Source organism: Rhopalosiphum maidis, chromosome 4, assembly GCF_003676215.2.
Source record: "Rhopalosiphum maidis isolate BTI-1 chromosome 4, ASM367621v3, whole genome shotgun sequence".
Taxonomy (NCBI): Eukaryota; Metazoa; Arthropoda; class Insecta; order Hemiptera; family Aphididae; genus Rhopalosiphum; species Rhopalosiphum maidis.
The window spans coordinates 40,844,993-40,869,812 of NC_040880.1; the positions used below are offsets into that span (position 1 = coordinate 40,844,993).

The 24,820-nt window shown below is 27.5% G+C and overlaps 2 protein-coding genes and 1 long non-coding RNA gene across 5 annotated transcripts; 2 read left to right on the forward strand and 1 right to left on the reverse strand.

Moving 5' to 3' along the window:
• Window positions 1–611: 611 nt before the first annotated feature.
• Window positions 612–3,539, reverse strand: LOC113557358 (putative tRNA pseudouridine synthase Pus10). 2 transcript variants are annotated; one of them, XM_026962829.1, is made up of 2 exons: window positions 3,408–3,539; window positions 612–2,161 (listed from the first exon to the last, which is right to left on the reverse strand). In XM_026962829.1, exon 2 carries the CDS (start codon window positions 2,151–2,153, stop codon window positions 750–752), a length of 1,404 nt encoding a protein of 467 aa, XP_026818630.1. In that variant the 5' UTR covers window positions 2,154–2,161; window positions 3,408–3,539; the 3' UTR covers window positions 612–749. The 2 variants fall into 2 exon arrangements, with proteins under 2 accessions (XP_026818630.1, XP_026818631.1); XM_026962830.1 differs by having other exon boundaries at window positions 3,442–3,531.
• LOC113557359 (beta carbonic anhydrase 1-like) lies at window positions 2,685–12,682 on the forward strand. Its single transcript, XM_026962831.1, has 5 exons — window positions 2,685–3,312; window positions 9,727–9,811; window positions 10,401–10,540; window positions 11,290–11,529; window positions 12,196–12,682. Exons 1-5 carry the CDS (start codon window positions 3,220–3,222, stop codon window positions 12,403–12,405), a joined length of 768 nt encoding a protein of 255 aa, XP_026818632.1. The 5' UTR covers window positions 2,685–3,219; the 3' UTR covers window positions 12,406–12,682.
• Window positions 12,683–16,148: 3,466 nt separating this feature from the next.
• On the forward strand, window positions 16,149–18,091 carry LOC113558800. Of its 2 annotated transcripts, none has more exons than XR_003405702.1 (4): window positions 16,149–16,530; window positions 16,592–16,706; window positions 16,798–16,982; window positions 17,817–18,091. It is a non-coding gene; the product is annotated as an uncharacterized LOC113558800 (long non-coding RNA). The 2 variants fall into 2 exon arrangements; XR_003405701.1 differs by having other exon boundaries at window positions 16,149–16,506.
• Window positions 18,092–24,820: the final 6,729 nt, after the last annotated feature.

Sequence of the window (24,820 nt, forward strand, 5' to 3'; positions counted from 1 at the left end):
AATAATTTATTTTTTCAAATTCATGTAACTTGTTTTAAAATAAATATATGAAACAAATCTTATATTCTTTTCTAAAAAATCAATAGTTTGTAAATATACTTTTATATATTAACTATAAATAAATTGTAGTAAGATCCCAGTACATAGATTTGCTATGTTGCGCGTGTGCAATATAGAATTAACACCCAAGTTATATTTTAATACATTGATAACACTAATAATTAGTCATTATACTAAGATTTGCTATTTTAAGATCAATGCAATTTAGATTAAATATTTTATTTAAAGTATTATTTAGATTTAAGATATTTACATTTTTATATTGTATTTTTTTGTATTAAAAAATAATACCTTATTTAATTATTTTAATCGTTTTTTTATAACAAACATCATTTTTCCTTAAACAAAACTTGTATCTCTTTAAACTATATATTTTAATATTAGGATGTGATATTATAAGTACGCGAATAATTCAATTGTACAAATTGAATAAAATACACACTTTTCAGTTAGAAAATTAAATCTGGATCTGTACACAAATTTTATAAAGGAGTATAACAAGAGTTTATATTTTCTAAGACATCACATGTTTATTTATCATAATATTAATATTCAATATAATCACTTAATAATCTTTTTTTTTTTAAATATAAAAAAATGTTTTCAGTACTGAATATCAATCATAGAATTGGTTAAATTTAACCTATTACATGTATCAATAGTAAACCATGATATTAGTCACTATTAAATTAATATTTAACAGGTGTAGGCCAATCAATTTCAATGTCTAAAACATCCAAAGCTAATATGTCAACTGTATCATTTTCCAACACTGTTCTGAGACAAGGATTTGTACGTCCAAAGTCTCCATGTACAAATTCTTTCACATATGTACCAGCCTGGGTAGATAAAATCACATTAAAAAATGAACAGCCATTATCTTTACCGACTTTGGTTGCTACAGCTTTCATTGAGTGTATAGTTCTAGGCCTGACCATATTAGCTCTTCTATGTAATACTCGGATTGGGGTGTACTGTGCTATTTCTAGAGGGGCACAGTTGTTAAGTTTTTCCATATCTGGTAACTCTCCTTCAACGTAACAAAGGGCCTTATAGACTTTAATTTTAAATTCCTCACCAGATTTTAATTCTTTTAATTGATCTTTAACAACATTTTGTAAGTGTGTTACAGTTACTTGAGGATCTGTGTTTATTTCATTTTCAATTTCCCTCAATACTTCATAGCTGAATTTAGTTAGTTTTGGATTGACTAATTCAATGGCAAACGGCCTTCCTCTTCCTAACATTCTGACATCAATGTCTTCTCTACCAGATGACGAGAATCTGAATTCATCAGCCAATGCATGTTTTTTAATTGGATTAGATATTATTTCTTCAACTGAACTCTCTAGCCTCCTTTCTTGGTCTACTATCCAAGGTGTTTGAGAAAGGGTCCTAGACCACTTATTATAACGACCAGCAATATATACACTTTCATGTCTAGCATCTACACTTTTGAATTCTATTGTTGATTCTGGTACTGATGGCATTTCACCATATTGACTAACAAAATCTTTGTTATCCATTTGAGATAAAATGCTCTGTAAATTTTTGTTACTTAATTTTATAATTGCATTTAAACAATTACATTCATCTTTAATATCATCATAATGAAAACCTACAGTAACTAGTAATGGTGAGTGTACATCAAAACGTTTACCAGTGGCTTTTACAATAGCGTCTTCAGCCATTAGTTTCCAAGCATCTTTAGCACACACAAAAGCTGTAGGAAATGTTGGATTGAATGTTATTCTTAATTTTGAAACATATAATGCTATTGAATGCCCGCGAATAATAGTACACATTGGTAAATTAAATGCTAAATTAAATGTATCTGAATCATATTTAGATGTTTTTAGATAAGAAATTATTTTATTAATAATATCATCTTTTTGTGGATTTTGGAATAATCCTAAACACGCAATACAAGGATTTTTTTTTAGACGTTTTGGTTCATCATGATCCTGTTCTGATGCAGCAATTAACGTCTTAACATTTATGGTAGAAGGTTTTGTAAGATGCCTAACTGCACATACTCGACAACAACCAAATTTTAACAAGTTCTCTTGTATTTCTTCTACGTTTTGTTCCATTTTAATGTCTGTAAAAAAAATTACATATAAGTCAAAATAATTAATTTTATTTAAATTTGAAAAAGTATTAGTTAATGTTTTTTTTATTTGACATATATTAAATATCATTAAAAACAAAAATTGGTACCTATTATATTTTTTATAACTTATGAGTTACGTTTAATGTATTAATTTTAAACTTATAAAATATATTAATTATTTAGTTTTGTAACTAGTTGTTAGTATAGCCACTATAATCAATGTAAAGAAATAAAAAAATAATATTTTTTTTTCATTTATTTAATTATTCTCTAAAAACAGAATATTCCCAAACAAATTGAAATACGCTATTGTCGTGTGAGTTTTCTTGATGCTAAAATAGTAAAATATCTATTTAAGAAATTAAAAGATAAAACTCATATTTCATTATTTTCAATTTGTTATCAAGGACTAATGTTCAATAATATTGCATACACAATGATACACTGTTTAATTAAAATAGATCCAGAATTGATGCGTCATTATTATGGTTATTCATTCGAAACAATATTTTAAAAATCGCCACTTGTGTGTGGTTCAGATTATTGGTTTTTAGACGGACAAATTACACATCCAGTTGTCTTTGACGAACTTCGATGGCAATATGATTCGCGCCCTGCATCGCGATGTTTACAAATAAAGGGTTCAGTAGCCGAGAGCTTTATTATCGCAGCAAATTCGTGAATTCGCAAGTTAACAGGTGTTTGGATCACAGAGTAACGATTTTTTTTCTATTCTAGCTTTAGCATGAATTACGATCGCGGGAAAAGAAACCGATTAATTATTCGAAATTGAATAGACTCGCGTGTGTATGGTACGTTGTATAACACGCGGTAGGTACGCACGGGCGCGCGCGCCAAATCGTAATTAACTATCAAGGCAGGCGGAGGCGGCGGACGCCCTTGAGCGTCGGGAGGTCGACCGGCGACGACAGCATTAAGTCGCACAGCAACCGGCCGAACTTTTCAAAGGCAGTAGTCACTGGTAAGTCGAGCTCGGGCGAAGTGCGGTGGCTAATGTTAGATCCAGAGCGGGGCGACCGACCGACATGGACCGGATATTTCGGGGCATAATGAAGTACAGGCGAACGAACAGGGCGAAAATGGTTGAGCAGTTCGTCCAGGTGAAAAATAACCCGGAGGTAAGGTCAACGCCAATGTTTGGGGGGGGCACGGTTCGAGCTATTAGACATTAATACTTTAACAAAATGCTGCGTTATTTTAAAATATGTTTTACCTAAAACGTTATTAATTATTGCCTTGTCACTTGCCGTTGATAGTTTTGTCAGTTGTCACTTTGTCAGCTGCTGAAACGGCGTAATACAATTATATAGCGGCCACAGGAAATAATATCAGAAAACCACCGACGGGTTATCATCAGAAAACGTGCGGCGTGCGCGCTTATCGTTTTCACGAGTCGTAGTATCGGACTCAGTGCTGCCATAGAACGCAACGATAACGATATTTTTGTAAAAACGGCGCCTGTGTGGCGGTGCTGCAGCAATCTGTAATATTTTGTATTTTCGATATAAACGTAATTTTAATTAATTAATATTTATTTATCTTTTGTAAACTTTCTGGGTAGATTTTGTTTATCCATAGATAATAAAATAAAATATTTTATAAACATTGCGTGAACCGTAGCAGTGGCTGTCCTAGGGGAGATCTAGGGTCTAGCGTCGTGTAATGTGTACTTGAGAGGTAAGCAGGGTTTTCTCACTTTCCCTGTGACTAAAACGGACGCAATTCAATTGTACCTTAAATATTTTTTCGATTTCTTCATACAGTTTATTGATATTTCATGATTATTTTAAACTAAATTCGATATAATCAATTTTTTTAAATATCTATATGATAATTTTACAGCATTTGCGTTGTCATGACGCGACGAAGGGGCAAACGTTAGGCCAAATTTCTACGACCGCCGTACCGTACCCCCCTTTTTTAAATAATATAAAATAATAATGTTTAATAATATAAATAATCCAAATATAATATAAAATAATTTTATCATTCATCAGACATCTGGCGGAGCCAGGCACGTATAAAGGGGGGTTTTGGGGGTTCACCCCCCTACGATTTTTTTTTTTGTATTCGTGCCTGGGAGGAACACACTTTGGAAAATGCTGTGATAGGCCTTACTTATACTTGATTAGTTATTACTATTATTGTTGGATACTTTTTACGTGATGGGCGGCGATGTGAGACGTTTCTAAGTGGCTCACGTCCTGCGGAGGAGAAGAATCGGCCAGCCATCCTTTAATTTGATACACTTTTGAAACTAGTTGAAACGCCACCCCTGTATACTCATAGTTACTAAGTTAGTGTATTTTTTAGCTCTGTCGTTTTTGCCAAAAATTAAATAGGCCGTGAAATCTACTTAGGTATTCTGCCCGCATATTGCTTTTTTTAACGTATAAATTATTAACAGATAATAGTATGCATCACCGTACCATTATTTTATAATTTACAATAATAAATTATAAAGTTAATGACCATACATATAATAAAGTATCAATATAAAAACATATTTTTTGTTCTAATATTTGTATTTTATATTATTCAGTTTCATATGCAATATCATTCAAATTTTGCCATATTATGTGTTAGCCGTTAGGAGGGTGTTTATAAATGAAGACAATCAAATAAAAAAAATGGTATTTTTTCATTGACCGTTTTAATGAAATGATAGATAGATACCTGACAAATTATAATACCTGTATACTTTTTTTCTAGCATCTAGTTATTACATATTACGTAGATACATACAATATAGGTACCTATAGTGTTTTGGTAATATTACGTTATTAAAAACATATTATGAACAGCGATACATTATAAACGATAAATTATGTTAAAATATTTAAAATTTTCTAATGCTAATAAGTACCTAAAGTACCTAACAAACTGTAACTTGAAATGTTAAATACTGATAAGATTATATTTTCGTTTATGACTTATGCCTAGAGGACGATATTGTTAATTATGCAAGAATTTATAATTTTATAATATTCATTTTTATTTTTATTCATTAAAATTTGGCATTTTCTGGAATTTTATTTGAATATTTAATTCTACAAAAATTTCGTCTTCATATGTAATCTTAATATACGACTATGATTTATCAAAATAAATTATTATAATTTATAATATAGATTATTTATATGAGATTCTGAACAGAGTGATGAATGTACTGATACAGTTTTTCAATGATGCGTGTGTATATTTTTTTTGTGTTCCTTATCACTGTATATGAAAACCGATTCGACGGTCTATCAACCTTTATCACTAAGTATAGGTACATATTCCGTGATATGTTGAAGTTCAAATATTTTTGAAATTTATTAAAACCACAAATATTTGCGAATTATTTTGAAGTTGAAAATTCATAATATTTTTATGCAAATCTAGAAAAAAATTCTAAAATTTCTTAACTGGTAATTTAAAAAATCTAACTATAATAAAAGCTTTTGGTACTCAAACTATCATTATTTTGTAGAGTGAAATTTTAAAATATTTAAACTAATTTCAAGCTATTAAAAGATATTAGTTTCGAATTTTTTTAATTATTTTCTATAAATATTAATAATAAATGTATGCTAGCTCAAAAAATTTGAAAATCTTATACAATATGATTCTCGTAAGTTATTCTTAGAAAAATCTAAAATTCTCAAAAAAGATAAATACACAATTTTCGGTATAGAAATTTTAAGTTCAAATGTCAACAAAATTAAAGGATATTTTTATGAAAAATAACGAATAAAATTATGTAGTAATTTAAAATATCTTCTAAGTATTTTGATTAATTTTATACTATTTATACAATGATATAACCTTTTGAATATTTACATCTTTGTTTGGTAGTATGGTGGTATACTAGTATATAAATTAAAATTCTAACGAGTAGGTTATAAGTAGTGTGAATTTAAATACTCTAAGAAACAAGAAAAATGTCTTAAAAAATACCTTAAAAATTATTTTAAAGATTACTTAACTATTCTAAAACTATTCCGAATACTAAGTATAACAGTGTAAAATTCAAATAGTGTAATACAGCTACACTACGACTTCGATAAACAGCTTATCGTTTTCTTTATTACATCCGGCATCGTATTTATCTGGTACAATCGGTAAAACTACAATATATTCCAAATATATTATCCTTAGTACATAAAGCTAAATAACTCAAAGACCTCATATTAGAATTTTGTATTTAAATACATACAATTTTCAAAAAAGTATTTCCTAACAATTTAAAGAAAAAAAGGTGATTCTACTGATTTTTATTTGAACAAAATAAGTTAGTATCGCCACACGACACTTTGAAAGTAAAATAGTTCAAAATATATGGTCTTAATGTATACATATATACTTATGAGTTTATAACTACATATATATTACAATTAAAATTCGAAAAAATTAGAAATCGTACAAACTCATTATTAAAGAGAAAAATTATGGATGAGCATGCTTGGTGAATCACACTGTATTTAGTAAGACATCTTTAAAATATTTTATGAAAACCATTCCCGATCAGAGCAGTGTATGTAGAGTATACAATGATTTATTAATTTATTATTAAATTCAAATTGTTCACATCCATTAAAGTGACCTTCTTTCTTGATGACGGGATATACTCGACACCAAAGTGGCTTCTCCAGTTTTTTTTTTATTAATGTGGCTTGTTTTATTTCATGAATTATATTATTATTATTATGTCAGACTCTGACTTGTTTTTTATTAACATACAATATGGTATAATAATATGTAGGTACTAGGTTGATTTGGATACGTAAAATCGGTATTCAATTGTTTAATTAATTAAAATTGGCAATTTGTTAGTTTGTACAATGGGGTCAAGCATAAGAAACCATATAAAAGTATTAATATAAATTCCATTTTTTCGAAAATAAAGAAACCCTATTATATAATTCAATAATTGCTTATTTATTTTATAGAAATAATTTTTTTATTTAAACACACTTGAGAATCTATTTAATCTTAATTTAATGTAATTTAACTTAACGTATACTATTCTAATTAGATACTATTTATTTTTAAAGTTGTATCTGTTATTAGGTAGGTACATGCGTCAAAATGATAACATTAGTGATTGAATTATATTATTAAAGTTACTTTTGTAATTATAAAAAATTATATAAATGTTTATCTTCTAAAAATATAGCTAAGAGTCATATACTTATTAATAATTAATATTTATATTATTTATTTAGAGTTTATTAACTAGTTTGAATGCAAAATATATAAGCTCTATAAAGACGAAAGTATTTAAACGATTATATATTAAATTCTTTAGGTTAGTACAAATATGGTGAGTATGAAGTAATTTTTAGAAGTAATTTAACCACAATCTGTTTAACATATACCTTCTTATGACTCCCTAATTTAATACTCATTGAGCGTCTTTAAAAAGATTAATAATTGATAATTGTACATTTTTATTGTAGGTACTTCAAAAAGTAGGTTTACCATAAAAATGAAATTTATTCAGTTAAATTTTTGTAATAAACTGGGATAATTTTTTTACTATAAAATATATTTTTAAAAACAATATACGTTCTTCAATATATAATAGTCTACCTATATAGAAGTTGTTTTAGTGCTAATAATCTAAAATTACTTTTCTATAGTTTATACGTTTTGATTGGCCTTCCTGAACTTGTTTTTTCTATTTAATATTGTGTACGAGAGACAGAAAACTAACTTATGTGTTACGTTCATTTAAGGTTGCAAAAAACTTCCTTTAACAATCACCTTTATAACGACTACAAATTTATAAATTGTACCAATATATTTTTAACATGATTATATTATATTAGCTAGTTTTGCGGATTATTTTTTTTTTTTTTAGATTATTTTAAAGGTATTATGACTGATATGAGATAAAGTTTTAAACACATCTTATTCATAAGTCATAACTTGTATTAATTTTCTGAGCACATTTCAAAATGTCATTGTCAGTATTTAGTGTATTAAAATCCACTCAGAATCATTTTTAAAAATTTTTGATTTTATGATTTATCTATGAATATTACTTTCAAATTTAAATAATAAAATGGAAGTAAAGGCGAATAAAGGAAAATTAATGCCTATAGCACCAATCTATGCTAGTTATAGACAGCAATAATTTCGTACTTTATATCCATTAATAATTGGAAATCATTGTAACCTCTGTTTTTATCAAGAAGAAATGTATATTACTAATTAGTAGTTTTGTTATGTCTGTTGGAAACATCGTTTATAAAATCATCATTCATATTATTTTCGTTACCTGTGTGATACCTGTATTATATTCTATGATGATTCTATATTATACCATTCATACCTACATAAGTGAAAACTGTGTTATACTGTTATACAATTATATATATATATACAATATACATAAATTTTTCTACACATTTGCGCTTCACACAAAAATAGAATCCATAGTGTAAGTGAAATTTTGATTTATTAATGAAAAGTTACAAAAATTACATATACCTAATATTTGTTGAGACTTTATTTTAGATGTTAAATTAGTTTTGTTACGTATAGCTTAATTTTTTCAGAAACTCAATTATACATAAATTTCGTATTTCAATGTTCCGTGCATTATATTATTAGTTTATAATTTTTAAATTTGAATTATTTAAATTGCTTAGGTAATTTAATACAAACAAGACTTTGCAAGCTTGGTTGTTTTAAGCTTTAAATCACAGTATGTGTTTAATACTCGATAAGTTTATGTGTTAAATATAATTTTATTTCAAATTTGGAAATTAATATTTGAGCTTACAGTCATTATAATTAATTACGATCGGATTTTACATAAACGAGTTATAAATAAGTTATTGTTGAACACTAATACAACGAGAGTGTACGTAACATCCAGCAGATAGCTTGTCTGTTAAAACTTAAAATTATATTATGCATAAAAATATTTTACATTTAAATCAATGTTTTTTTTAAAAAAGTAAGAAAATTAATTTAAATACGCATTAAAATGTATTGTATTGCATATGGGTATGTAGTACAATATTACAATAAATTAAAATTGAGTACTAAATACTAATACACTTTGATAATTACAGATGAAACGAGGTTAGGTAAACAAAATATCTACCGTTGTATTTATGAACGTTAAAAACAAATAATAACATAACGATTAAAATAAGTTTTAATATTTTATTACGGTAAAATATTGTTTTGGTGAGCAATTCTATAAATTGTTAACTAAATATTTTATTTACCCTCTATAATTGTATTAATATGCTACTTTTATAGATTCAGAGTTATATATTAACATTTAAATATAAAATATTTGGTGACATGGTTTATTTTTCACTAATATTGGTTTTTGTTAATTGGTATATACTATAGGTATATAATATTAAAATATTATAATATCATTATTAATATGTAATACGATTGACCATTAATCTTATAATTCGTTTTTTAATATTTCCATAAATATATTTTAACGATTAATAACAACTATAAAAATACATTTTATAAATTATAGACTTTTAATATTATTGTATTATATGTTTCAGCCTAAAGCTTTATTTTTCACTTGTATGGACAGCCGTATGTTGCCAGCCCGATTTACTGAAACTAATATTGGTGACATGTTCATTGGTTAGTATATGTTTTATAATTCAGGAGCAGCATACATTCTAAATAATAATATATAGTTTAGAATACAGTATGCTTATTTTTAGATTTTTTAACATTACTTTTAATGTTCTTTTGGAATATTTTTATTTATTTAAATTTATACAGGATTTTTAATTTAATTTTTTTTAAACATACAATCTTTAAATGAATGTTGCATTAAGCGTGTGTACTAAAATAGTATAATTTATGGTACGGTCGTACGGACATAAATGATAAAAGCAAACGATATTTTGAATTGGGAAATTACATTGTAGGAGTAGTTTACTATAAAAATTTTATATTATGACGTAGGTATATAATAATAAATAATATAATTTAATATTTACACACTTTACTGTAATATACTTAAATATGTTAAACTTATTATAAATTAATAAATTATTGCCAAAAACGTTATTCATTTTGTAACATACTTTGTTTGATATTAATTATATTATATAAATAATACTAGTGATTTATAATAACTTGGGCATTTGCGTAAATTTTATTTTTAATTGCGATGTAGTAGCTAAAATTTATAATTTTTAAACTTTTATGTTATGGTATTTAGTTCGAAATGCTGGAAATTTGATTCCACATTCGCAACATTTCCTAGATGAATATACTACATGTGAACCAGCTGCCTTGGAACTAGGATGTGTACATAACGATATAAGGCATGTGATTGTTTGCGGGCATTCTGATTGCAAAGTAATGTTATATTTAAAAATAAATACTGGTGAATAAAAAATGTTAACTTAACACTAAGATTTAATTAATTTTTAACACTCACTTTTTACTTCATATAATCAATACAGTGTACCTAATTAAATTATTGTAAACTCATTAAATGTGTTTTAAATGTATATGTAGGTAAATACAAGTAGTAATATGCCATGATAGTTTAGATAAATCATTCAAGTTAACAGAATTAAGTAGGTATCTATTTTAAAATTTTAAACATTTTTAAATTAAATTAATTTTTTTTATGCAATTGAAAGTGAATAATTTAAAACCTACAACATTTTAAATATGTCAAGCATTTTTAATTGATTAGGTACATTTACTACAGAATAAATTATAGGTAATTGGTATTAAAAATTACATTTATAATGCCCGCGTTTATTTGAAAAAGTATCATTTTTTTAGAAGGGATAAGGTTAGGCAAATTTTATAAAATCTGTTAAACACTTCTCTTTGTACATCATATGATTATATGACTCTTGTCATTCCATATAAACTTTTGTTGTGTTGTATTTTGTGATTTAGAAAACGTTGATAATAATTAATAGCCTTTAAATATGAATAAAAATAAAATATGGAAGCATTTATGAGTTTAAAGTTTTATCTTAAAACATAACATTGGATTGAATTTTATTTTTCCATTAGTCCATATAAAAAATAAATAATAATAAATGTTGTTATTATAATAAGCTAAATGTTAATTAACGTATTATTAGGCAATGAACTTGTTGCACCTACTCAGGGACACAGAATTTGCTAGCATCGACAACCGTCGGATGTCGCCGCTCCGATCATGGCTCTGTACTCATGCAATATCATCTTTAGAAAAGTATCAACAGCTGGAAGCAGCAGGCTTCGACACACCACTCATTTTTCAAGCAGAGACACCTTTACGCAGGATTATTGCTTACATTGATCCGGAAGACAAATTTTCTATCACAGATAAGTTATCACAGGTACATATATAAATTATTAACTCTATAATACTGATTTTCTGATTTAAGTACATATAATATAATTTTTAAATAAAATATTGAATTTTAAATAATTTCTAAACAATAAATTAGCATACGATTTGCTATTAAAAAAAAATATATTTATAAAATTGTTTTACATTTTATTGATAATTAGTATATTTTTTTTTATACTAACATAATTTTTAGTAAATCTGAAAATGGTTTTCGTAAATTCAAAATACATTGTTTCTATCATTAATAAATATCTCTTCTATACGCGTGATTAGAATATATTCTGAATATTGTTATTGTTATAACAATCTTTTTTAATCGATGAATTAATTTTTAGCTCTTCGATGAGTATTTAACACGTAATTAACTAATTACATAAATTTACAAATTTAAAGCATATATATATATACTTTTATTTTATTCATATTAAGCATCTAATTATTTTTGTACTGGGTATTATAATAATTTATAGTGGATAATGAATATTTTATTCATGTTGTACTGGTTTTTTAAATTTCAATTTTGAACTATTACAATGTAATAGATTTAATAAGATTGAATATTATGCGATTTTACATAAGCTTATATAACACTATAAAATATATTAGGCAGAAACTAATATATCGACATTTTGTGTATTTGTGTATGTTTTAGGTTAATACCCTACAGCAGATGCAAAATATTGCCAGCTACGGTTTCCTTAGGAAGCGTCTAGAGGCGTATGACCTGCATATACACGCTCTTTGGTTTGACATATATACCGGGGATATCTACTATTTTAGTAGACAGAGTAAAAAATTTGTTGAGATAAATGAAGAAAACGTGGATAAACTCGTGGAAGAGGTTTCTAAGTATTATTGCTAAGATAAAGTGAAGTTTATTGTATATAGGTACATCCATTCACATATACTTGACGCACAAACACACACACGTAAAGACTTAACTTGGTGCTTAATATTAATTAAAATTCAAGACTAAAACAGAACAATAACTAAACTATTTTACATACATTCCGAAACGAACATTCCAACTAAACAATTATACACATTATCGTACTTAATTTTATTTTATACAACTGTTATTATTAATTTTTAATCAAAGGGATTTTGAATCTCCGTCTATAACGCTATTTTTATTTTTCATATACATTTATATATATATATATATTATTATTGTTTTTAAATTTTTATTATTGTTTAAATTGTATAATATTTGTGAATATTATTTTGTCACCAATAAAATACAAGAGAAATGACGAACGTATACTGTGTTTAATGTTGGGGAAATATTATAGAACAGCCGTCCATGATTTGAGCATTGTTTCTTAAATGCGCTAGATAAGTAGAGCATGAAAACTCCAGCCGGGATGCTGCGTGAAAGAGAAAGCAAAGTCATTTCTTTGTCGTGGTTTTCCACACCATGGTGTATTCTTTAAAATGTTTTTTTCTAGTCACGGTTGTCGCGCTGGAAGAATACAGATTTTCCACTGCGAATAAGTCAACTCATCAAGGGTTCTCGTATAAGTGCCTACATTACATAGGTTATTATCTTGAAATAAGTATTATTTTTTTCCCATATTGTTATATTATAAAAATTATCCGATCGTGTATAATAAAGTATATATGTATTAAACAGACCTATTTTAATATCCTCGGGGTTAAATTTTATATCTATATTTGGGTGTTAATTTTTATACTCGTGGGTTATTATTAATATTAATATTATATTATAAATCAAAAATATAATAATTTAATTTATAAATTTTATGAATTAAAAAATTGAATTTAAATTTTAAAAAAGTAATCTTTATAAAATATTTTTAAATAGAATCTAATAGTTTTAAGTTTGGATAATATAATTAATTTTGATCATTTTTGATAACTGTAGATGGAAATGTTATGTGTCGATTAATATTTTTTTTATAATAATAAGTTAATTAATCGTGTAAGCATAGCGTCACGTAGGTAATCGAACTATTAATGTTTGATTGTTTGAAGTTCTGAATTCGACATAATGCCCATCATTAAGTATTGATATATAAATATATAATAAATCAATAGGTCATTTTCAGCATAGTATAGTTATTTAAATGTTAAAATGTATTTCTCCTTAGAATAGTATATGTATTGGACGCCGGGTGGCCTACATTTTTCAACCTCGATGTGTCATGACTATAGTTTGTCATTAGTTTGTGAGTACTTATTCAACAATTAGTGCATTAAATGCATACAATAACTAGATTATGCTTGGAATAAACAATTGAATTTACTATACATAATGTCCAATAGGTAAATTGCAATTTATTGAACATAAAAGTGTGTAACAACTAACAAATATGTCATATTTATATATTATAACATAAATTATAGGTTATTGCATATTGTTTTCACAGAATACTAAATAAAAAGTGAGCAAAGAATCGGTATAACCACTCTTCTGCCAGTAGGTGTTGAGTTAACTTCGTCGCATTGAGTAGGTCACTGTAATGGATGTGTTGAATTTGAATTCAATGATAAATCATCACAAACGAAATATGATTCTGAGCGGAGACGGTCGTCAGCCTATATTTCCTAGTATATTTTATTACTTAAATAGTTAAATAGGTATAATAAACATTTATATTGCTACTATAGACATTTATCTCATTAGTAGGACGATAATTTTTTGCAGAAAACATCGCATTTATTATATTATTACCACTATCAGTAATACACTTATACATAATATAATATATATAATACGATAACTTAAAATTAATTAAAATATTTTGAAAATATCATTGTATATACAATTTGTATTTTGTATATACTTATAGACTTTAGTCAAATATAACAATATATATTTATAAAAGTATCAAGTCCTCACAAATATTTTTGAATTACAATAACACAACTTAATATTCTTCATTTTAATATCCAATTTTATCAATATTTAAACTTTGAATATCTATAAAAAAAAAAATTGTACATGTATGTTCTTGGATTTCTGAATTTTAGTAAAAACTCCTTTATCCTTATGAGGAATCTTTAATTTAATTTGCAAGTTTTAACTACAAAAATTGAATATTTTATAAATTTTCAACTACAAAATAATTTGCAAATGTTCGTTATTTAGACGAATGATCAAAATTTGTCATCATGTAAACTTCAAACGCTCGAAAAATTATTGTAAATTTGCGTTTAATTTTTTTTTTAACTTAGGTATTGACAACTTTTACATTAAGTTTTTAAGCTTTATAAAAAAAAAAATCCAAACATTTCAAACATCTATAATATAGTAGCTAAAAAACAGTAAAAATATACCATATCTATAGAAATATTATATTTTATATTACTAATCATCCATATACTATTTATTAGCTGTCTAGCTATACCCCAATAACTACCACTGCGGGTTAACCGCGGTCAGTTTAAGTTTGGCCTATTTAATACAAGGCCGATCATTAATAATCTTGCGACCATCTTCAAATTTTTCATTCGGCCGTCCCACTAAGCATTGCAGCAGCTGGCTTACACGCAATTTAATAATTTATTTATTGTATATAGCTATGTAGCAGTATAGTAACCGCGTCTTCCGGTCTATAGTAGTTCTTACATCAATTTTATTTTCCCACGACGGCTGAGGCGGACGAGCTGCCACCATACTAATACAATACAGCGATATGGCGAGCGTACCTACGTATAAACTGCAATTTTCTTTTATGCAGCATTTTATATAGTACAATTATGTCAATCGTATTGTCGATATCGACTAAATTATTTGTTAATAATATAAGTCACTTAAAGCGACCTTTCGGCATGTCGGCAATTGAGGAGATCTGCAGTTGGAAGCGTTCCGTCGCCCACCTCCGTCGTTGACCCGTCGCGTTAATGATCTCTGTCTGTCTGTCTCTCTCTCTCTCTCTCTTTTTCTAGTCTCTCCTTAGATCGGAGGTGAACACTGCGGGCTGCAGGTACAGGCAAAGGTCACACAGGCCATTGCACGCTGCCGCTCGTCGTACGTGTCGTGGCACGCACACGCGATGTATCTGTACAGCCGAACAGATGAGGCGCAGCGGCGGCGAGGGCGTCAGAGTCCTGTTGACCTTGATTGGCGGCTCAGGATTATATTATTGTGTCCGTCGTTGCCGCACGCACACTCGCACACGACAAGAAGTATATACAGTGTAACACACACACACACACGCATGTAGGTTAGTGCCTGGGCCGTCGTCGTATAAAGTATTGTAAATAATATGCACACACACACGCATACGCTCACACGCGCGCACACACACACACACAAACACGCGCACACATACAAACACACACGCGCGAGCGCGCACACACCGGACATGTATACATACTATATTGTAGGTCTATATGTATATACACGACCGCGGCGGCGGCACGCACTTGCGTGGCCTACATAATGATAATATAAACATCGTGTGCGCTGCAGTGCTGCGCTGCGGCCACGATAAGATTTATGCAAGCACTAGGCGGGGGGCGAGGACGCCGATGGTCGCTATACACGTGGGACGTCGTCGCCGAGCGCGATTCTCAATCCCGATCGTATAGGTCTATTTTTTAATATCGTTTTATGCTTCCAAACTCGCTCCCGCCACAAACGCGCGTTGTTTATATTTAATATCAATATTTTTTTTCTGTCCGTACAAACTCGTTTTTCCGAAGTACGGCTGCCTATACACATCGACGCCACGCGATCGTCGGCAAACCCATATTTAGGGGATGCTGGGCGAGTGGCGATCGGCTTGGATGACACTTATATTATGTAGGGGTGCAGGGCTGATGACACTTTCTCGTGGATTGTTTTTCTTATATTTAATCACAAAAATGTAACTTATTATGTATACGCGATCCACGGACAGCACGTAACATAACTACTTTATGGACTTCACCTGCAATGTGTCCGGCTGCATGCACATGTTATATAATATGCTGGAATGTCGGATAAATAAACTAGGTATCTATTCCAACTACAAACTAGGTACAATAAGGAATCGATGAATAAAATAGGTATGCTTCATAATTATGTTGATTTTTTCCAGCGCCGCAATCACAATGTTGAAGTCTCTATGAAAATATTTTAGAAGACTTCGCACCGTAAGCGTACATAGAGTGTGGCTCAACAACAATCTAACTTGTTGAAAATTAAACTCTCAAGTAATACAAGTCGACAACAGTTAATTGTTGTCATTTTAACAATATGTTTTCATCATTAATAGTTTTCAACCTTTACTATTATATATTTCAGACCACTGTGTACCGATGAGATGTGGTATGTGGACACGTGGGTTCTTGACGTTCCTGTACACAAGAAATCGATTTTGAACACATCATTGGAAATAGGTACAAAGACAAAATAAATTTGTTACAACACGGTGCGAAATACAGAAACCTGTAAACATATACGAAGCACGCGACAAGTTTTAAACAAAGGTGCAGCATCGTTTGAAAACTATCTCTGGTACCGAATCTTGCAGTAATGCATACCGTCCAACAAGCAACATTTGTATTGTACATTAATAATGTATTAAAATAAACGTGAAAATAAGTTTAAAATAAAATTTACGTATGGGGTAAGTGGTTAGTATATATACAAACGAGTATAATGCAAGGAAAAAGTTTCTGGGTTTATTTAAGAATTTAATGAGTTATAATTAAATGCTGTCATTAGAATATTAGATCTAAATAAATATATGTTTATTAAACATTGTTTAATAATGTACAAAAATGTATACTGCATAAAAAATAACAAAACTTTAACAAAATTAAACTATTTTTAATTTGCGCAAGAACAATTATCATGAAGTACGAGAAACCTTTATTAATGTAGTATTAATGTAAAAAATGTAGGTAAAATGTAGGTTATTTGTGTTTAGTATTTTTATATTAGCAGTTTAAAGATAATTTTAGCGAAAACTGTAATGACCGAAAAAATACAGTAGCTGAGTAGACTAAAAGGGAAAGGTTCTTATTGCCCAAAAATGGTGACGCACTAACTACTTACTATATACATAGTATACATATATATATTATATATCATAGTGTTAAAAACTTGTATAATTCCTTGTTGCGGGTGTCGTAAATGACTGAAAATATGAGAGGTCTTTTATACTGATGGTTGTTGTGTTTGCGACAAGTTCAAGGTTCTTCCCGGAATATCTATATATGTTATGCATGTTATTTTCCATTATGATTCTCTTATTATTATTTTTACCTTGTCCAATAGTTTTTTTTATCATTACAACCGAACATTATTACATATTACAGTGTGGTGATAGTGCGATGGCAAGACAGGAGGAGCCGAAATCGACTAGTTTTAAGACGCGGCCGCCCAAACGTCTGGACGGCTATATAAGAACGCATCCGGCTCGATGACCTACATCCGGGATCGCCGTCGGCTTGTACCAACACGCGCATCTCTTACGAACAGCCCAATAAAATTCGACCAGTTGAATTTGTCGTGGCCACTTTTCCCCCTCTCTTTTTCTCTCTCATCCCCCCCTCTTTATTATTCTTTTTTTCTTTCTCTGTTCATATTTTTATATTTTTCTCACATGTTCCCCACTTTTTTCTTTTGCTTTATTATTTTTGTGTTTGAATGACAGATTTTTTCTATAGGTATAGTTCATGGGTATATATTATATTATGTACATCTGTGCTCGTGGCTTATCATTTGTTTATATTGTTACCAGTTAAAATCTGTTAATAAAATTTAATGAGTTTTGCATATTTACATTCTTCTAGCCATGGCAGATTTAATTATATATATATTTTTTTGTATTTTAATCACATTTATCTTTTACATAATATAACGCAAATCTTAAAATTAAAATAAATGTATTTTACTAGATTTAAACCTATTTTAATAGGTTTTTTTATTTTCATTTTTATATATATAAAAACATGAAATTTAATTTAGAGCTTCTTAATAATTACTATAACAATATTATTTATTTTATTCAAATCCATAAACAAGTTTACAATAAGCTTAATTTTTTTTTATCGTGCGTATAATATGTATAATATATTATTTAAACATTTCAGTGTTACTGAAAAAAAAATAGTTCACTGAAAAGTTGAAATGATTTATTGTAATAATTGTTTTAATTTTTAAACGAGTTTGTTATTTAAAACCATAAAGCAAGTTACATACACACGTACAACAAACTTATCATGGTTGCGCAAACATACAAATCAAGTGTTCGTTTCTGTCCATTGTTCCAAAAACATATTTTAACTAGCGAATATATGATCATTTTTGGACGCAAACATGTTGAATAAATAATATTAATTACACGAATTTTTTTAAGGAAACATTGATTTGATTTGATTTGAAAGTTAAGATAATATTGGTTAAAACTTAATGACATTTAAAATATATATTCATAGTATACAGTCTCTACTCTAAAGGTAATTAGAATTTTAAATACAAATACGTTATTGTAGAACTTCACGCAAATTTTTGTCAACGAGTCTGTTATGAATGAAAACGGTATTGGTTTGTTTTAAACAATTTCATTATCTGAATTTGTGTGAGACCTTTTAGTGACCGCCTGTGGTTTGTCTTTTATAACATAGGTACGTGGATGGTGATGCGAAAACGGGAACGTAAAAACCGTTTGTTTCATGATTAATACATGACTTTGGAGTTTTGCTGAATATTTTTGTTGTTAGGCCACTGGAATGGGCAGTAATTCTTCATGTATTCATCAGGTCGTCACGTATAGATGATAATTGCCGGTCCACGATATGGCTTTGAGGCGAGGAAGATACCTTATGACCTTAGTATTGTGAAGGTATACAGTTTGGATGGAAGAACATAGATATACACACGCGGTCTATACCGTTATTGTGCGGGAGACAAAATAATTAAGAGGTTCCCATTTTTAGTACCGCCATATATAAGACATATTTTTTGGTAATCTAACTGATACATTTTGCGATAAAATAATTTAATGTAATGTACTAATATAATTAAAATAGTTACAATATATAATTTTGATTTTTTATTGTTTCAATTTAAAAATAGATATGTATCTGAAATTTAAAACAAGAATTGTGATGATTTATCTTATGCAACTTACACAAACACAATGAAATAAAACAATATTAATTGAAATATAATTTTGAATAAATTAAGATATACTTCTAAGTTATCATTTTTATTAGAAATTTAAAATAATAAAAACAACACCAATTAATTTTTATTTATTTTATTTATTAATAAGGGTAAATTATTATTTTATAGTGTACAGTATAATTATGCATATATAAATAGAATCATAGATAAATAACGAATCATCTAGTAGGGTATGAGATATTATAATAATACACTAAAGTTAAACTAGCAAATTATTTACTTACATACATTTTCAACATAGTTGTAATGAATAAAAAAAAAAAATAATAATTTATAAGTTTATTATTGTACAAGAGGCGACATAATGGAAAATTTACAGTGTAATTAATTTTATTTGTTGACTATGAAGAGGGTCTTGTCATAATATTAGGAACTCTTAATTTTACTACCTAAATCAAGTAACTCGGCACAGTCTATTTTACCATTAATTAATTTATAGATGAATGCTACATTGTCATGAGATTAATTAATTAAATATTAATATATTAGCGGTTCTATAAAATTCTTAAATATAGTTTTTAATATATAAATTACACTGTTTTACTACTTATTATTTAAAATACCGATTGGGTTTTCGCTAATGTATGAAATTTATATAATTAGGTAGATGACCGGGACTGGATTAGATAACAAACAAGATTTGTTACCGTTGTCGTTTAAAAAAAATGTACTTTGTAACTTTAAATGCCATCCAAAAAGTTTCTGTACTAATAAATAGATTGTAAATTGTAAAAAAATAATAATTTAATAGTTATAACTATAAATATTTTATAATTCTAATAGATTTTTTATTTTTATTTATAATTAGTTTAAAATTTTAATAATTATTTTAATAAATTGACGTGAAATAAATTAATATTTATATTTATACAACAATGTAAAGCTTAATACTAACATTTGAATTTTTTTTTTTTTGTAATTTGTAATTTGATTAAAATGTTTATACAATAATAGTTTTAAATACATTAACTAAACCTTTATTGTTAGCTTATAAAATATCTAGTTAGTATGTAGAATAACTAGTTGAAGTATGTATTTATGAATTCATTCAATACATTAACTGAAAGTACTCGTAATTCTAAAGAATAACTAGTTATTTTCTAGAATTACGGAATTTCATACATTATAACGCTAGCATATATATTATTAAATTATTTTAATAATAAAATAACGAATTAATGAATAGATTTTACTATTATTATTATGATCAGTGATCTCATATTTTCAAATAATAAATTGTTTATTTTCATGAAAATCATAAGCACCAATAATATTGAGTGAGCATTGCTTAAAACGTAAGCAGTGGTATAAGTACAGTGATTGTATAAGTTTTATTTTTAAAATACCTACGGTTCCTTATTTCTATACCCAATACATATATCATATTATTCATAAACCTATCTAACGGATAACGGCTAACTGTATTTAATATGAATGCATTAATGTGCGTTGGAACAAACGGCAAAATTGTGTATGATTTTATGAGCTCTTCAAATCTTTAATGATAGGTAAATTGATAGTGGGCCGTTGTACAAAGGTGTACAATTATACTACAATGTATATATCTAAGAAAAATTAAACCTAACAAATAATAATATTAACTGTATCTGCGATCAGTGCTTACAACAATAGTAAATAACAAAAATCACTATTATAATTATTTTACATACATTTCTATTCCTTCTTTAGAAGAGTATACAACTATATTTTCCTATATTAATTATTGTGTTAACAAAATGTTTGTACAAGTATAACCAAATAACTAATTTCAAAACAATTGTACAGTATTTAATTGAAATATCAGAATTTGATACATGTTTTAATTCTAAAATAATATTCACTTTTACAATTTATTTGCCAAACCTCATACATGTGCATTACAAAATTGGTACAGGGTACACATTAGTAAAATACTCAAAAGTAATAATGACCAAAACAAAACAAAATTGCACAATACCTAACATACATACTATTTATTTTGCTTCTATGAAACAAATAAATAAAAATAGGTATTTAATTACAATATTAAGTACAATGGCATATTTATTATGCTTACACAAATAAATTATTTTTAAAAATTAGATAAGTAACGAATACTTACAACAATAGTGTTCGTCAAATTTTAGAAGATACTGGTGTGTTCATGTTTTAATTACTTAAAAAAGTATAAATTCATTTAAAATTAAAGTCATATACTTAGAAGTTAATAGTTCTTGACTTCTTGTAATATATTTTTTTTTCTCAATTTTATGGTAAATACTAGTAAAGTAGGCACAATAATGCATAATATATATAAATATTTTGTTGACAATAATAGTCAACAACAACGTTTCGCCTATGGCATCATCATAACCCAATAAGATTGACATAGTAGTTAAATAATTATTATTGTACAACATACAATAATGTTGTAAGTTTTAAAAGTATTATTTATTTATACTAAAAATTATTAACAAGTCCAAAGTCAGATTTTTTTAAATATACCTATTCATTTTTGTATTTATTGGATTAATGAATTAAGTTTATCACACTTCCGATAGGAAACCAAGTTGACTAAATTATTCGTAGGTATGTTAGATTTTTAAAAATACCGGTTTATTTATTAATTTAAAAAAACAATTTACGTATATTATTACTTTAATATGATTTTAAATTTAAATGTCTGAAATATACTAAATGTATATACGACATATTACATACTTTAAAACTAACATACGTTATGCAAATTAAATATACTAATATACTAATAAATATACTATAATATTACTATTAGTATAGGTAGGTTATATACTTCGCATTTTTATAATTCGTTGACAGTGTTAAATCCTTAAAGGAAATAATGTTTAAACAATTATATTTTTAAATTATATATTATAATATTGCAATTAATGGAGTTCCACGATAAAAAAAAATGTATTTTGAAAATTAAAATGACTATCTAATATTAAATTATTATATTATAGATTTATATTTTCAGAAACATTCAAACATGTAGGTAATTTGTGTATTTCAATTCGAATTTTCAAAGTAATATTGCATTAACTATATTATATTCAGGTACCTAATATAACTTTTAAATTGCCATTAAATGCATGTATACGCATTATATTTTAATTATTTTCTTACTAATGACTTTTTAAATAATTAAAAACACGTATAAAATAACTAATGGTAAATGTTATAATATTACGAACAATTGACAATTAATACTTTAACACTATATTATATATTGTAATGTATATTATATAATATAATATAGTGTTAAATATCAATGATTTAATATAAAAAAATCTATTTATTAGGTACCTACTAGCTCATGATACAATATACATATGACATATATTTGTTTCTAATATAACATATAAATTAAAAATACTATAATAGCTCTTTTCATGCTTATAAATACGATTGTAATGTGATATAGCTAAAATGCTATATTGTTTTGATATGTATTAATTTTTGACCCATCTTAGTATCTTCTAAAACCTAGCTAATAAATAAAAAATTCTTTTTGAAAAAGGTTAAGAGGACGCCATACTCACATGTGTTGTTTCTGTCTTACTAACGTACATCATAACAAATTTTTGTTCAGTAGAATACATTTTGTGACATTAGCTTTAATATTAGAGTAAATTTACCTATTATCAAATTTAAAGGTAAGAATATTATCTAAACAATGACCTTTACTTTTTATCTTAAGTAAATAAATAAGCCGTGACATTATTAAAGTAATAACTATTTTAATATTATTGTTTATTTTAAATATTGTTAAATGTATAGCACAATAAGACGAAAAGTTTTCAATTATTTTTTTTTTAATTTTGAAATATACTGAGGTAGTTAGGGGTTTAATCCATACAACCATACTGTATAATCATGATTATATATAGGGTTCGGGACTTCTTGCATTTGCATGTTTTTTTGTAGTGATCGTAGTCTATTTTAAATTTATTTTATGAAATTACGAAATTATAAACTGAGTTTGAATTTGTATATTTCATCATATTTTAAGAAAAGCGCATATTTGAACAATTTTTAGCATACTTGGGCATATTTCGTATTTTTATAAACGTAAAATTGTGGAGAAAAATCATAATTGGTTAGTCGTAGTTTGTCGTATCTAACACGTACGCCTGTTTACGATGATAATCTATTTATCGCTTAATAATCAACCTTTTTATCAATGATATCGACAATTGTATAGTTTTGGTAAAATCTAACGAATCCTATACTTCAACAAACTTATCGTCAAACAAATATAAATTCAAACTCCCAAGTAATCAGTTACTATCCGGGTATGAATTGTACGATGAAATGTATATTATATTATATATATATTATTGCAATGATGATGTTCATTGAAATATTCGTTATTTTATTATTTTAGTTACAAATTTTAAAAACTATAAACATAAGGACCAATTATTATAGTTTGTTCACACTTAAATTTCCCCCCTGTTATTATTGTAACAAAATTTCATCAAGTATTTTTTGAACAAAAGTGTGTTATGTTTTCACTGAAGACTTTCATTTTTCTCCCAGGCGTCAGTTCTCACCTGGAACCGTGACGGTCCGAGTTAAATTAAATCGCAATTCTGCGCGGCTTACCGGATCGCGATGGCGGGAAATGTATAATATTATCCTATATACTCTATTATTTTAATTATAGACGCTGAAAACTAATATTTCTTTGTACAAAAAAATTGTATTAAACGGACGTTGGAAAAAAAAACGTTTTTCCGTTCTTTCTGTGAGGTTTGTCCGAAACAGACCGAATGTTGTCCGGAATACGAGCCGTGGCCGGCAAAAGGAGATGAGACGTACAGGAGAAGCACAGCAGCAGCAGCAACAACAGCGGTACACAAGCGTAAGCGCACAAGTTGAAGGACAATAATAATTTCGGGAGGAGAACGACCCGCGTTGCTATACATTATAATCTAGCAGAGGTAAATGTTATTATATTATTATTATATACACATTTACGACTATATAGGTATAGGTATGGGTATAGGTACCACCCGTCGCCACCGACGTCGTCTTCGTCAGGTGTACACCGTGGACGGTGCGGTGCAGTGCGGCGGCGTGGCGTGGCGTCATTGCCCGCGTGTAGTATTTTTTTAACTAGGTTAGT